The sequence below is a fragment of the Apteryx rowi genome, unplaced genomic scaffold, assembly GCF_003343035.1.
Source record: "Apteryx rowi isolate R43461 unplaced genomic scaffold, aptRow1 scaffold_396, whole genome shotgun sequence".
Lineage (NCBI taxonomy): Eukaryota > Metazoa > Chordata > Aves > Apterygiformes > Apterygidae > Apteryx > Apteryx rowi.
The window spans coordinates 834,271-847,555 of NW_020450485.1; the positions used below are offsets into that span (position 1 = coordinate 834,271).

General features: G+C 46.3%; 2 protein-coding genes across 2 annotated transcripts in view; both read right to left on the reverse strand.

Annotated features, from left to right (window-relative positions):
* The window catches only part of GABRG3 (gamma-aminobutyric acid type A receptor gamma3 subunit), a 330,885-nt gene extending 330,262 nt beyond the window's left edge, over window positions 1-623 (reverse strand). Inside the window, exon 1 of the mRNA XM_026074700.1 lies at window positions 571-623. Within this exon, the coding sequence (XP_025930485.1) occupies window positions 571-623 (53 nt within the window). The remainder of the gene's footprint in view (window positions 1-570) is intronic.
* Window positions 624-12,622: 11,999 nt separating this feature from the next.
* The window catches only part of LOC112970380 (gamma-aminobutyric acid receptor subunit alpha-5-like), a 30,935-nt gene continuing 30,272 nt past the window's right edge, over window positions 12,623-13,285 (reverse strand). The window contains exon 6 of the mRNA XM_026074699.1: window positions 12,623-13,152. Coding sequence (XP_025930484.1) covers window positions 12,850-13,152 — 303 coding nt within the window. The 3' untranslated portion in view covers window positions 12,623-12,849. The remainder of the gene's footprint in view (window positions 13,153-13,285) is intronic.

A 13,285-nucleotide genomic window follows, 5' to 3' on the forward strand; every position in this document is an offset into this window, starting at 1 on the left:
CCCGAAGGACCGGGGTCCTCGCAGCGTGTCCCGGCTGCCTGGCTCCGCTTTCCGCGGCTGCCGCGGCTCGCTCGGAGCCTGCCCGCGGGACCCCCCCGCGGTGGGGGGCTCCGGGCCTCCCTGCGGCAGGAGGGGAGACGCGGGCAGCGCCAGCTCCGCGGCCCGCCGTGTGCCCGGCTCGGCTAATGCCCTGACAAGCGCAGTAGCGAGAAAACTTTCTGGCGGGCTGGCTCGGGATGGAGCCCTGCCGGGCGGTCGCCGGCTTCGCACTCGTCTTGGGAAGGGTAACGGATTGGCTGTAAAGACACCGGGGTTTTAGCTGGTGAGTGGAGCGAGGTGGGGCTGGGTCCCAAGGAGGGAGTTGCAGCAAACTGCATTTCGGAATAAAACCCAGCACAGCGCAGAAAAGAATAAAATGGTGAGGGGGAGGGGAAAGGGAAGAGCCCGATGTCCTTCCCAGGCGTTAAGTATTCTTCAAACTCTGAGAGTGGCATCCCAGCCCGAAAACCCCAATATTAGGAGGAGAGAAGAAGGAAGAAGTGGAGGTAGCTGAAAGGAGTACGGACTTACCAGGCTTGAAACACTGACAGAAGGAAGAAAACCGCTAGAAGCTTAGCTGACATGATCTGGGCAGATCTGGCCAGGTAAAAGGTGCAGCAGGATGAAGTAAATGTTGCAGGATGTTCACATGCAAACAAGAATGAGGCAATGAGATGAGGCTCTTATTCTCTCTTCTTGTGTATTTTCAGCTTTATACCCTGAAGAAAATACCCCCTTTAACACTGCTCCAGGAGGGGAGGGGGAAGAGAGAGAGAGAAAAAAAAAAGTGGGATGAGGGGGAAAATCCCCAAAGGAGATCCTTGCAGATTCAAGTATAAATCAAGATCCACGGTCTGGCAGGTGTTCAGTAGCCACCGTGCTGCGGCGCTTCCCCCTTCCTGACAGCCCGTTGTCGGGAATAACGCAGAGGCCCCTCCTGCTTTCCGGGCTGACACTGACCATGCCCCCTCGGCGGCGCCCAGGGCCGGAGAGCCCGGGCATCGCCCGCGCACCGGGCGCTGCGGGGCGGGCTGGGGCCGCGGGCCGGGGCCGGGGGCCGGGAGGAGACGTGGAGCACCTTAGCCCCCGAGTGGAGCACCTACCCCGGACCCAGCACTGCAGCACGGCGCTGGATCTCGAGCGGCGGAGGGCTGCCCGAGATCGCCCCACATTGGGAAGCACCTTGTTTCCTCTCTCTGCCCAACAGGTACCTGCCTCGCCGGCGAGGAGCGGAGCCGAGCAGTGAACCCTGCCCCCAGTCCCTGCGAGCGCACACACACGCACACGCACACGCACACACAAGGGAGAGGGGGAGCAGGAAACTCGCCAGGCGCAATCAAGTGCCAGCCAGTAGTGGGGATTTCTCCCCGCTATCCTTAGCTGCCGCTGCGGGAGCCGAGGCCCCCGAGGCGGTGGTTCCTTCTCGCGGGGGAGCGCCCCGGGGCAGGGGCAGGGGCTGCGGCGCGGCGCGGCGGCGCCGGGGGCGGCCGGCGGCGTGGCCCTCGGCTGTAGCTCCCTCCGGCACTTCGGGGGTGCCCCCCCCCCCAAACCCCACACTCACTTGCCAAATGGGGCGCCCAGGGCGCTGGAGGAGCTCTCTTCAGACGGAGGTAGCGAGGTGTGCGCTGCTTCCGATGTCGGGGTGGTCGGCACCGCGGGCATCCCCATGTACATATAGATGCAGATATACACCCAGTCTATGCGGCTACAGACAGAAACCTACAGTATAGTCTTCCACAAAGAGATAGCTAAACATATACAACGCAATGTGTTCGCATATGCCTCTATATCTAGCTCTATGTATGTAGAAGTTTGCATGCACTATATGTCCGTGCATATATATGTATACACATATGTAGGATATGCTTGTAGAGTGTATACACAGAGGAGGGAGGCATGCAGTAGGCAAAGTTACATGGATTTATGTGTATATTGGGATCTTTGAGATAAATTAGGATTCTCTGCTGTGGGAACTAGGAAATGTGGTTGCAGCGAAGTGTATTCAGGAGAAAGATAGTTTGGGTCTGGACATAATGTATCTTTCTACTCCACTAAGAACAACACAGATGTGATTTTTGATGTCTTCAATTCTCTCCAGTTCTATGGAACTTTACATCAGGCATCAGCGTAATAAGAATATTCCCCTTTGCTTTCAGAATTGGAAAATGACAAAATTTCACTTATATTACAGTAAAGCAGAAACAAAAAACCCTGCTAGAGTGATCATTTTACTGTGATTTGAAATCTCTGAAGTATAAATCTTTGCTTTCTCCTCCCTTAGGTATTATTTTCCAAGTTTTGGGGGAGTTGCTTTTAATTATGACATTACGTTTTAAAAAGTTCTGCTGGAAGATGTAATCTTGCTTTTAGAATAGCTCCCGTATGACGCCTAGAAGGACTGATTAGAATGAGTTCTGTTCCCTAATTTATTTATTGAGGGAAGGAGACAGCTTACAGAAAATCCACTGCGAGCCAAGCAATTAATTTCCAGTCATGCACTTTAGGTTCTTGCAACCTAAACTTCGTTTTACTAGATTATACAGCAGTTCTTTCGTGTTGACTTTGGCTAATTGCAATTACTGTGAATTGCTCATAATCACTTGTTATAAAACTTGCGCTCTTTTCTGTCGCCAGCAGAGGAATACAGTTGAACTCCAGATCTCCTGCTGTCTTGGAAAAATAATGGGCAGAGTCTGAAAGGAAAGGGAATGAAGGAAGGATCACTGGTATTGCCTTGGGATTCACCAGAAATAGCTATGCGAAAGTGCAAGCTGGAAATGTTGCTTCAGATGCAGGCTGGTTTTGCAGCACGTTGATCTGCAGGTGTGAATAGTTTGCGGAAGCACCAGCGTTTGAGGGCATGCGGGACGAGGCGGGGGGTGAACGACCGCATTTCAGGTGGGGGAGACAAAGCCCCGCGGGTGTCGGGACGGGGCGTCCCACCGGCCCCGCTTCAGCCGCTGCTCCCCGCGCGGCTCCCGGGCACCAGCGCCAGGTAACTCGCTGCAACAAGAGCAAGGAGCATTTGCAGGCACCCGAAGATTTTTTTGATGGCTGTTGCTTATGGAAACACCAGTTGGAGGGTGGAGTTCATGATAGCAATGTCCCGGCTTTAGAGTGCCTGAGCACTCGGGAAGAAAGGCTGGGAAGCAGCGTGCAAAGAGGGTTTTCACGACCGCCAGCTGCTCCTTCGCTTGCCACATCGCACATACGTGAACATGCATGTGACGCGTACTCACATACACAGATTCAAGTCAACTAAATGAAGGCGTAGCGTGTGCTCGGAGCCCCGCCAGGAGCCCGTCAGAGCAGGCGGAGAGCGGACAAGGCTCCGCGGCAGGGGCTGCCCCCCGCGGGGCGCGTGTGCCGGCGGCGGCCGGGGCGCGGCGGAGCGGAGCCGCCGCGAGGTGCGGCGGGGGCGGCCGCGGGGCCGCCTGCCTTTCTCCCACCGCCCGGGCGGGCCGCCCAAGCAGAACACCTGGTACCGCGACAAAAATACCCCGGAGGAAAGGAACAGCGGTGGTGAGCGATGCTTGCGAAGAGCGATGCCCCCGCCCCCCGCCGGGGAAGCCGGGCTCTGGGCAGCCGCGCGGCAGGGGCAGGGTCCCTCCGCCCTCGGCCGGGGATGGTTTCCCTGGCGCCGCACGGCTCCCTGCGGCCGCGGTCCCTTCTCTTCCTCGCCCGTCGCGAAGGCGCATCCCGTCCTCGCCGGCTCCTGCGGCGGGCGGCGGGATCCCCTGGCGGCTGCCGGGGGAAGCGCGGGCGCGGACCGGCCCCCGGAGCCCCTCGGCGGGGCAGGAAGGGGCGATGCCCCGGGGGCAGCGCACACCCAGCGCGGGCACCCTCCGTCGGGGCGTCCAGCAGGGGTTCTCCCGCCAGCAGCAGCGACCATGCTGCGACCATGACTCTGTGACCGTGCACTGTTACAAGTAGTGTATATGGGCAGTAAATCATCCGGCCCTTTGGAAAAACTCTCATAAWGTTTAATTGGATATTCGCCTCTTCAGTTACAGTGTGACAGCAAGCCCCATGGCTTGAGTAGAATTTTACAATTCATTTATTGCCTCCTTCTCCGCTGGCTGTAAGGAGGAATAAGCTGATGTTTAAGGCTTTCTTCCTGTTGTTCTCAGTGGACTATGTGCTAATGCCAAAGAAATATAATAGCTCCTCCTTTTATCATACCTCCTCCCTTATGCATTTTTACTTTTACTTTTTTTCTTCATATTCACATCCTTTTCTCTTATTTTTAACTGTACCCTGTGCCTTTGCTCGCTCTCTTCAAATGGTGTATTCAGATGAAGGTCATGATTATTAAACACATGTTTTAAAAAAATAACTTTTTATCACACCCTTTAATAACAGTAAAATGTTTATATTCTCCAGCACAATAAAATTTATCCATATTCTAACTTACCTTTCGTTGCATTTTTACATAGGGCAGCTATCTTTGCAACCTAAAGGATACCAAAAGCTAAACCCTCAGTGGTATTTGTTGTGCGTGGAGGGGGCTGGGAAGTTAAAATTTTCAGAAGGCAGCTGTGCCAGTTAACGTAACTGAAGAGTGAAAGAGGGAAGGAATGGGGCTTATGAATACAAGTGGCTCACTTGCTAGAACCGGATGCCCCCTTTCTAGCACTAAACAATTTTCTTGAATTAGGCACCTAAACTTTGCTTGTGATTAAATGTTGAAGGAGAGCCCTCACAATGTGAGCCTCAGAACCTCATATGTCCGGACATCTTCTGCATGTCCTTACCTCTGTCCTTCAGCATGAAACTCATGTGCTCTCTTTGGCCCAAGGGCAGGATATTGTGAATCCCACCTGAAGCTGTGGTGCTGTGGCTTTTCAGCAGCTTTGCGTACTTCACTGGCAGAAGCATGGACATTGAGCGCAGACACCCTCTGTGCATATGGACCTCTGGGGCTGGACAACCCCTGAGCAGCTGTTCTGAGGATGTCAGCAATGCCAAAGGAGGAGACAGATTTAGCTGGTCTTACAGATTAGGTGGTCTCACATCTTTTTTCTCATACAATCTTGCCAGGTTAGGTCTGCCTATTTAAGCTATTGTTCCATTAAAGAGTATCTGAACGTTTTGTTTTTTATGGTAGTTAGTTTCAAAATGCCGCCAAGTGCTGGAAAAGCATTGCTATCAACTTACCCAACAAGGCTAGCCAGGAAGCCTGCAGTGGATGAAAGCATAACATCCTGCCAGGGTCAGAAGTCTTGTTTACGCAACAGTGTACTGTTGTAAAGGGCATGCGGGCACACACGGATAGATCCTCATACTTCAGAGGGATGATTCTTACATCACCTAGACATCAGCAAAAGAGGAACAAAGTCACCTCTGCAGCAGTGCAATGGGCTCCAATAACAAGGGGACAACACTTTCTGGCAAGGCACTGCTGCTACAGAGCAGGTTCTTGAATCCTCTGCTACAGATCCTAGGAGCATTTTATGGAGTCCTTTCTGGGAAAAGACAGAGCACTCTGCAAACCAAGGTGCTCAGGGCGCAGCAATGATTTTGCTAGTGCAGGAACAGAAAGAAGAAAACAAACCATTCAGTAGGAACACCTTGCAAGTCCCATGACAAGGTGCATGGTGCCACGCCATTATGACTGTGCCCACAGTCAGTGCGCTCTGGCTAAGCCTATGCCATGTCAATAGATGCCAGGAAGAAGCAAAGTGCAAGGATGGCACAGCAGTCCATAAGGATTCTTCTGCTCCTCTGCCCCCTTGTAGCCAGCAAATATCTCCACCTTTGGGACCAGTGTCCTATCCCTCACATGCATCCAGCTGGAGGCATATTATTGGGCAAAGACACCCAAGGGGCCATTCTGAGAAGTTGATACTGGGTGGCCGGTTCAGCTTGAACAAGCTGGAGTTGTTCTCAGGCCAGTTTGAGGCATTCAGTCATGTCTTCAGAGCAGTTTGCATTCACCTCAAGCTTGGTGCAAGGGCAGGCCAAGGTTTTAACCTGTCTTCTTACCAGAACAATCTTCTTGAGCGCAGCTGACCTGGTATTCCTTGGCCACAACCTCTGATTTACAAAACATGGGTCTCCAAATAATCTAAACTTCACCATTCACAGTGCGCTTGTAGTGTTTAAGAACATAGAATATCCCCACTCTTAATATCTTGACACCCTGAGAACAGCAGAAGGAGAGAAGGAACAAGCACCAATATCCAGGAGATGAAAAAACTGACTGATGACTTGCCAGAGCATGGGGCTGCTGCTCTGTGCCCTGCCCACCCCTACCAAGTAAAGGGCAAGATGGGGCACCTGGGAAAGCTTTGGAGAGAAAGCACATACTCCAGAGCTTTCTTTGCTCTTGCTCCTCTGCTCTCCCCAAAATCTGTTTGGAAAAGTAACAGCAGAGCCAACATTCCTCCCCTACATATAGTCTCCCCTTCATACAGGAGGGTTTTCTGACAGCAGGGACAAACCCTGAAACAGGTACCAGGCTTTGGTCTTTCCATTCTGGCACTGGAGATGAGAGAAAGCCCAGCAAGTGCTGAACGCTCTCTTCTACTTTATTGGGACTTTCATTGTTACCTCAGGTGCCAGAGAACCTGCTCTGTGGCACATTTGACCAGCGCAGTGTCCTGCGGGGGGGCTATTTCTTTTTTCGGGGGAGGAATGGGGCCAGACTCTTTTCAGTGTTGCACAGGGATAGGACAAGAGGCAATGGGCACAAACTGAAACACAGGAAGTTCCATCTGGACATGAGGGCAAACTTCTTCACTGTGAGGGTGACTGAGCACTGGAACAGGTTGCCTAAAAAGGTTGTGGAGTTTCCTTCCTTGGAGATATTCAAAAGCTGTCTGGACACAATCATGGGCAACGTGCTTTAGGTGACCCTGCTTGATCAGGTGGGTTGGACTAGATGATCTCCAGAGGTCCCTTTCAACCTCAACCATTCTGTGATTCTGTGTGATTCTGAGAACTGAGCCTTGGCCCTCTGAGGCCAAGAGTACCATGGCTGACTGTAGTTCCAGAGTTTATTACCATATAGGTGACAGGTTATGGAATATTTTTGGTCCTGCATGTAGTACTTCAGATGTTGTCACATATGAATGTAACCTATCATGGTCTGTCCAGTGCATTGCAATCTATTGGCATTTCCTAAAAACTCTTCAAAGTCTTCTAGGTGAAATAAATGACTTGGTATCTTCAGTAAACATTCTTAAATTTTCTTTTTGTTTTCTTTTTAGCCAGTAACAATTTAAAACAGCAACTTTTAAGACATGATGACCATGAGAATTGATAATTGCTTTGAGGACGGCAATGAAAAGGCAAATAATGCAGTACAGAATGGGACACTTACTTACCTTTGAGTCTAAATTAGTGTTAATCCTAGGGAGATCCTTCAGAAGCCCTTTGGGCTTCATAAAAATCTACCTTTTAATTCTTTTTGCCTTTCTCAAAATTGAACAAATGCCCACAACAAAACAGTGGATTGGTAAGGTGAGGTTGCTCTCTGAGATACTATCACCATGCAATGGCCATAATTTTGAATGTTTGGTATTATTTTGTTTGTATTGAAATAAAAACACATAAAAGCCAGGAAGAACTCAAATAATTTGATCAAACACTGTTTTAAGATAATTTAGGTTCCTCTGAACATTTCAGTGTTGATTCCAATCTGCAGAGCAACAGTGTTAGGGGAAATATATTCTTATTACAAAGAATACTGCCTCCCCTCTTAAAAAACAAATAGCTGTGCAAGTGCTACATTCATCTTGGCTGTATAAGCTGAGTAGCAAAGCAATTTCATTCAGTTTTCTTGAAAAGCTTAATTTATACATTGAGCAAGAATTTCTGAAAGACAGGATTATTTCATAAAATCATTTCTTTCTCAGTTCTGTACAAATATGTTTAGCTATTCCACAGAGGGCATATTCTGTTCAGAAAAAAGCAGAACACAATTCAAGATAATAGAAGAGGGTTAAGCTTTAGAAAATATATTCTTGGCTAAATTCATCCTTGGAGTAAGCTGGCACAACTCAAATACCACAAATAAAAACCTTTTCTATTTTATTTGACTTACTCTTTCATTCTTAATGGGAGCAAATGAGGAAATTTGGCAATAGACCTGCATATACTTACTCCCCTGGTGAATTGTTGTAATTCACTTTTCAACTCTTTTTCATGAAAGCATATAGAAAAAAAACAGTGACAATCAATTCCTTTTTATTACTCTCATTGGCTGTGACTAAGCTGTAAAGTAGTTGTGCCCTGCAGTGTCCCTGCTCACCCAAACTGGGGGCAGTGACACAACTCACCCCATTCCTGAAGGCCCAGGCTCCTTCCAGTGGAAGCCAAAGGAAGCTGATGCATCCAGATACCGCACTAGCTTGGAGCAGGATGAGATCAAGGTGTTTACTTTGAGCCAGGATCTGGGAAATGCTCCCATCTCCCACAGTTCAGATGCCATCAATGAGTAACGGTCTCCCACACAAACAATACTACTGACTGCAATTGTTAGGTGTTATGCAGTGCAAGGCAGTAGACCATGACTTGGTATTTAAGCATTCTAGACTGGAGTCAATCAGCTTACTAAAGCATCTCCCAAACTATGGCACAAAACCTACTGTTCAGTTAGGAGTGCATGCTGAGAAGTAGTTCATTCTTCTTCTACCATTTCAGTTCTGAGCAAGGATTAGGAATGTGTGGGATTCTCCAAGAAACATAAGATAGACTGTTTCTTCAGGAAATTTCAATGAGGTTTGGCAAATCCATGATAACAGAATGAGCCTTAATCATTATTTTCTGCCTTTAGATGCAGAAGGCATCACTCAATATAACCTGAAGTGATATATATATATATAAAATGTCTGTGGGGCCACATGCCTTGGGCAGGTAATTGTCAGATCTTCTGCACATCAGGTAAATTCCAAAGTATTTTCTGCTAAAATAAAGCAATGGGTCCTGTCCTGTGACTGCAGGACATGCATCATCACTAGTAATGATTTGCAGGTATTCTGTATTCATTAGGAGACTTTTCAGGAAAAAACAGTCAGAGTGGAATGGAGAACAGAAAACAATGCTGAGCCATTCAGGATGAGGGTCATACTAGGGTGTAAGCAAATAAAAATTAGCACAGAAATCCTCCTAGGTGGACAGAATGGCTGTGGAGAAGGTGCTTTAAAGATGATTCAGCGTTTCCCTTTCACATAGGAAAAAGCCTCGCATCAGAGGCTTTCTTGTGGAAGTCTGAGGAGAAGTGAAAGCAACCGTCTGTAATTCTTTCTTGTTTTGGGATACATGTTTATTTAGACATCTTTTTACCATACATGCTGTCCTCTGGAGTTTTGCAGGTGGCTCACAGTTTTCAACAGTGTAGTAAATACAGCTTGCATATTGTCCCCAAGGCACTCTGATGCCACTTTCATAACTATACTGTGGTCTACAGGTCTGATCAGGTGAGCCTGTGCTCCAGCCTTGTCTTACACAGGAACATAGGCTGAGTACCTGCACAGGGTCAGGGCAAAGGTTTTGCTAGCCCAGTATACTTTCTCTGATAGTGGCCAGAAGCAGATATTTTGGGGAAGATTAAGAGGAACAGGGCATGTATATTTAATATTTCTCCTGAATACTCCTCTAGCTTCTAACAATCGGCATCTCAGAATGCTGATATAGTTTCTATTTAGAAAATTGTGCAAAAGTCCTTCACTCCAGATTAGACTTGAATCCACAGTACCTGGCTTGAGTCAGTGGCTGTCAATTAGTTCCTTAATCTTTGGAGCATTGCTGCTCAGTAACTATTTTTATTTCTAAATCCTACAACTACTTAATCTTCTTGAAAAAACCCACAGTCTAGTTGCAACTTGAGTGTTTGGTATCTGAGGGGAAGAAGTGGCAAGTACTGTTCTTACCACCTGAATTGAACAAAATGCACTTATTGTACAGAACCTAACTTCCCTTTCACAACAACAAATATTATAAATAATGATGCATGATAAAACAGTGTGAGCCTATGCCACCTGTGGGCTGCAAGAGTAGCAGGGAGGAAACTGAGCTTACAGGTACAGATGCATACTTGCCAACAACATAGTAATGTGTCTATGTATGTGGTCAAAAAAAAAAAAAAAGACAAATCATCAATCACATGGACTATATCCTGATGGGTCCTTATCAGTCCACTGGTAATCTGCAGACACCCTGTTGAGTAAGATTAGTTTGGTGCATTACGCTGTGTCACTGATGCCAGAAGTGTTACATCTCATCTGTTGTTCTGGCGAGACTAGAAATAGCAAGCTGCTGGTAGATTGGTTCCTTGCAAGAACTCTGGTTCAGATGTGTTACCCAGCACACATCTGTCTGCCATGGGTGTCAATAGCATGCCATATCATCATCGACCACAGAAAAAGACTTCAGGACAGTGAACAGTCATCTGTAGGTACTCAGGCTGCTTCCCTCAGTGATTAACAATGAGGTGACTAACAACGAGCCCCTACTGTGCTGCTCATTTCATGGACAGTTTGCCTAGCCATGGGAGGAATATATGCCCATATCAATGGTTACAAGAAATAACCCCAGGCATTCACCTCCTGACTCACAGCAATTGTTGTGTTTGCTCGTCCTGACAGCATACTGGGCTCAGCTCTCCTAGTCTGAATATTCAGCTTCTAGGAGTGGTGACCTGAGTCTAGCACTGCATTTATTATGCATTGCTATTGCCATAGGCAGAGGCAGAAGAGGCTGCCACTGATGGGCTGTGCATCGCACACATGTTGAGAGATCTGCTCCCTTCCACCAGACACCAGATGCTTTTAGCCGCTTTGGAGCTGCGCAGTGCGAGCCAACCACTGAGGACACTCATCGCAACACATGTGCACTTCACTGCACTGCCTCCCTGCTGGACTTACCAAAACTATGTGCTTTTCACAGAGAAAAGAGAAGGTCTGTTTGGCTCACACCTTTTTGTGAGTGGGAATAACTTACGTGCAAGAAAAGAAATATCCATTGGGATTTATGAAGTTTTGCCTCCAACGTGCTCTGAAATTTTTCACTCTTTCTGATCCCCAAAGGACTGGATTCATTGGATTCAATGCCATGATCCAGCTTTAGAAGTAGAGAAATGAAGAACAAGGAAGTGTGTGGCTGCTCAAAGCCACATGGGATGCCTAAATGAAAACTGAGAGCCAAACCCTGACCTTCTCTCAAGTTAACACTGTAAGCAATAGATTGGCATGTACCTCCCTTACTCCTTTCTACCAGCTTCCAGTCACCTGCTGGTCCCATGCCCTCCTCCTGGCCACTGAGAATTTGCAAATTTCCAAATTCACAACATCAAAATAAAAGTTGCAAAAAGGAATACGCGCATTAGCTTTTTTCTTTGCAACATTTAGGAATGGAGAAGAAACACAAGAAGCCCAAACAGCTCCCCAGGCCTGGACCTGACCTGTAACTTTCTGGGCAACAGCGAGGATGCGTCATATACACAAATGTACTCATGTGCATGCACGTGTATTTCCCAGTTAATTGTTTTAACTCTAGTGGTGACTTTTTTTATCTTCCTAAAATGATAACCAGTATAAGAACGACATTTAGCAATCAAGCGTTGAATGCATTTTTTATTTTAAACATTAAGATTAAATTACAAAAGCTTCTGGAACAAGGAAAGGATGCCAAGGAGAAAAGAGCTGAAAACTGAGATTGCATTTTCTCATTCATCGTGAAAGCAAAACACATTGGCAGCAGCAAGGCGTCTTATAGAAAAGTTTCAGATGGACAGTACAAAGATCTTTCTGTCAATATTGTCACTGAAACACCTTGCTGTCATAAAGCACATCTCTTTTCTGATCACCCTTCTTTGTGTTGGCTGACTGGTTTTCACTCTGGGAAACAAGTAATAATTATTTCAGAATTATTGTAATTCTTTACTGTTTAGCTCTGCTAATATAACATAATCTTCTTGGGAAAATGGCCAAACATTAGTTACTTTACCCTAATAAAAATGTCTACTGCTTTTGTTAAAAGTTTTATTTGCACAAATATGTTCCTAATCTATGTTAAAGATAATTTCATGCAATATATCTCTAATTTTTGGAATAAATACTGACAACCATCAGAGAAAATTCCGCTGGAATGCAAAAAAAACCAAACAAACATGTATTATTTTCTTTTAAGGGCAAGATTCTACCACTTTTATTTACACAAGTAGCATCTTGCTCCCTATGTTACTTCACTGCAAGCTAGAAGCTCAAGCAGTGAAAATCAGCATAGCCCCATTAGGATTTACTGCATTGTATTAATTTCTGCTAATGAAAATTGGGCTGTGCAGTTTTATTTGTGGAGTAATGTACTATCTATAATCAGTAAAGATGCTCAAACAGAGCCCTATGTTTAATAATTTGGCACTTTTACAACTGGTGTTACTCATAGTAACCTATCAGATGACAATAGTGGAGCTCTTCTGTAAAATATAGCTTAAGCCTACATTTGTATGACTGTACATCTGAAGTATAAAAACCACGACATGTAGTACACTTGAACAGTTAAAAAATATAACTTATTTTATTTGTAAACTATCAATGCAAGATACTCAGCAGCAAAGAAGCCATGTTCAGTGTCTTCTGACCTTTTACAAAGATCTGTTGCTGAAAGTAAGTAATATAACCATCTTCGAAACATCTGAGGTTACATGTAGAAACAATCAAGGCAATAATATTTGTACATATTATTAAACATGCAAAAAACTTCCTGAAGAATATTGCCCAAATGTAGAAAGTCGTCTGGATCTCAAATTTTCCTTGGTAGCATCTGCTTTGTAAGTATGGCTCACATGTGGCTTTAGAGTCCTTCAGTTTATTTTGGAGAATTGGCACCTTTAATAACAGGCTCCCTATTCAAATATGTGGCCCAGTAGACTAAGTTAAAAGTTCCAAACAACACTGGAAAAATTATTCGGGACATTTTGTCAATCTTACTGATGCTGTTATAAGTCTTTTTGCTTTCAGCAGGCTTTTCTTCTGCAGATTTCACTGCAGCGGTAACAGTGTTTGAGATGACAGATGGGGCTGAGTCCTTTGGCATGTTTGGTGTGGGGGTCATCTTTCCAGTGGTATAAGTATTAGCTGATTTATTTCCCAGTAAATCACGCTCTTTTTTCTGCAGTGTAAATAACAAAACGTTAGACAGCAGGTACAGAAAGTGGAAATATGTTCTCAAAATAATAAACCAAAATCTATGCACCCTAATCAATCATGCTAACAAATGTCTGTTGGCTATTATGACTTCGACT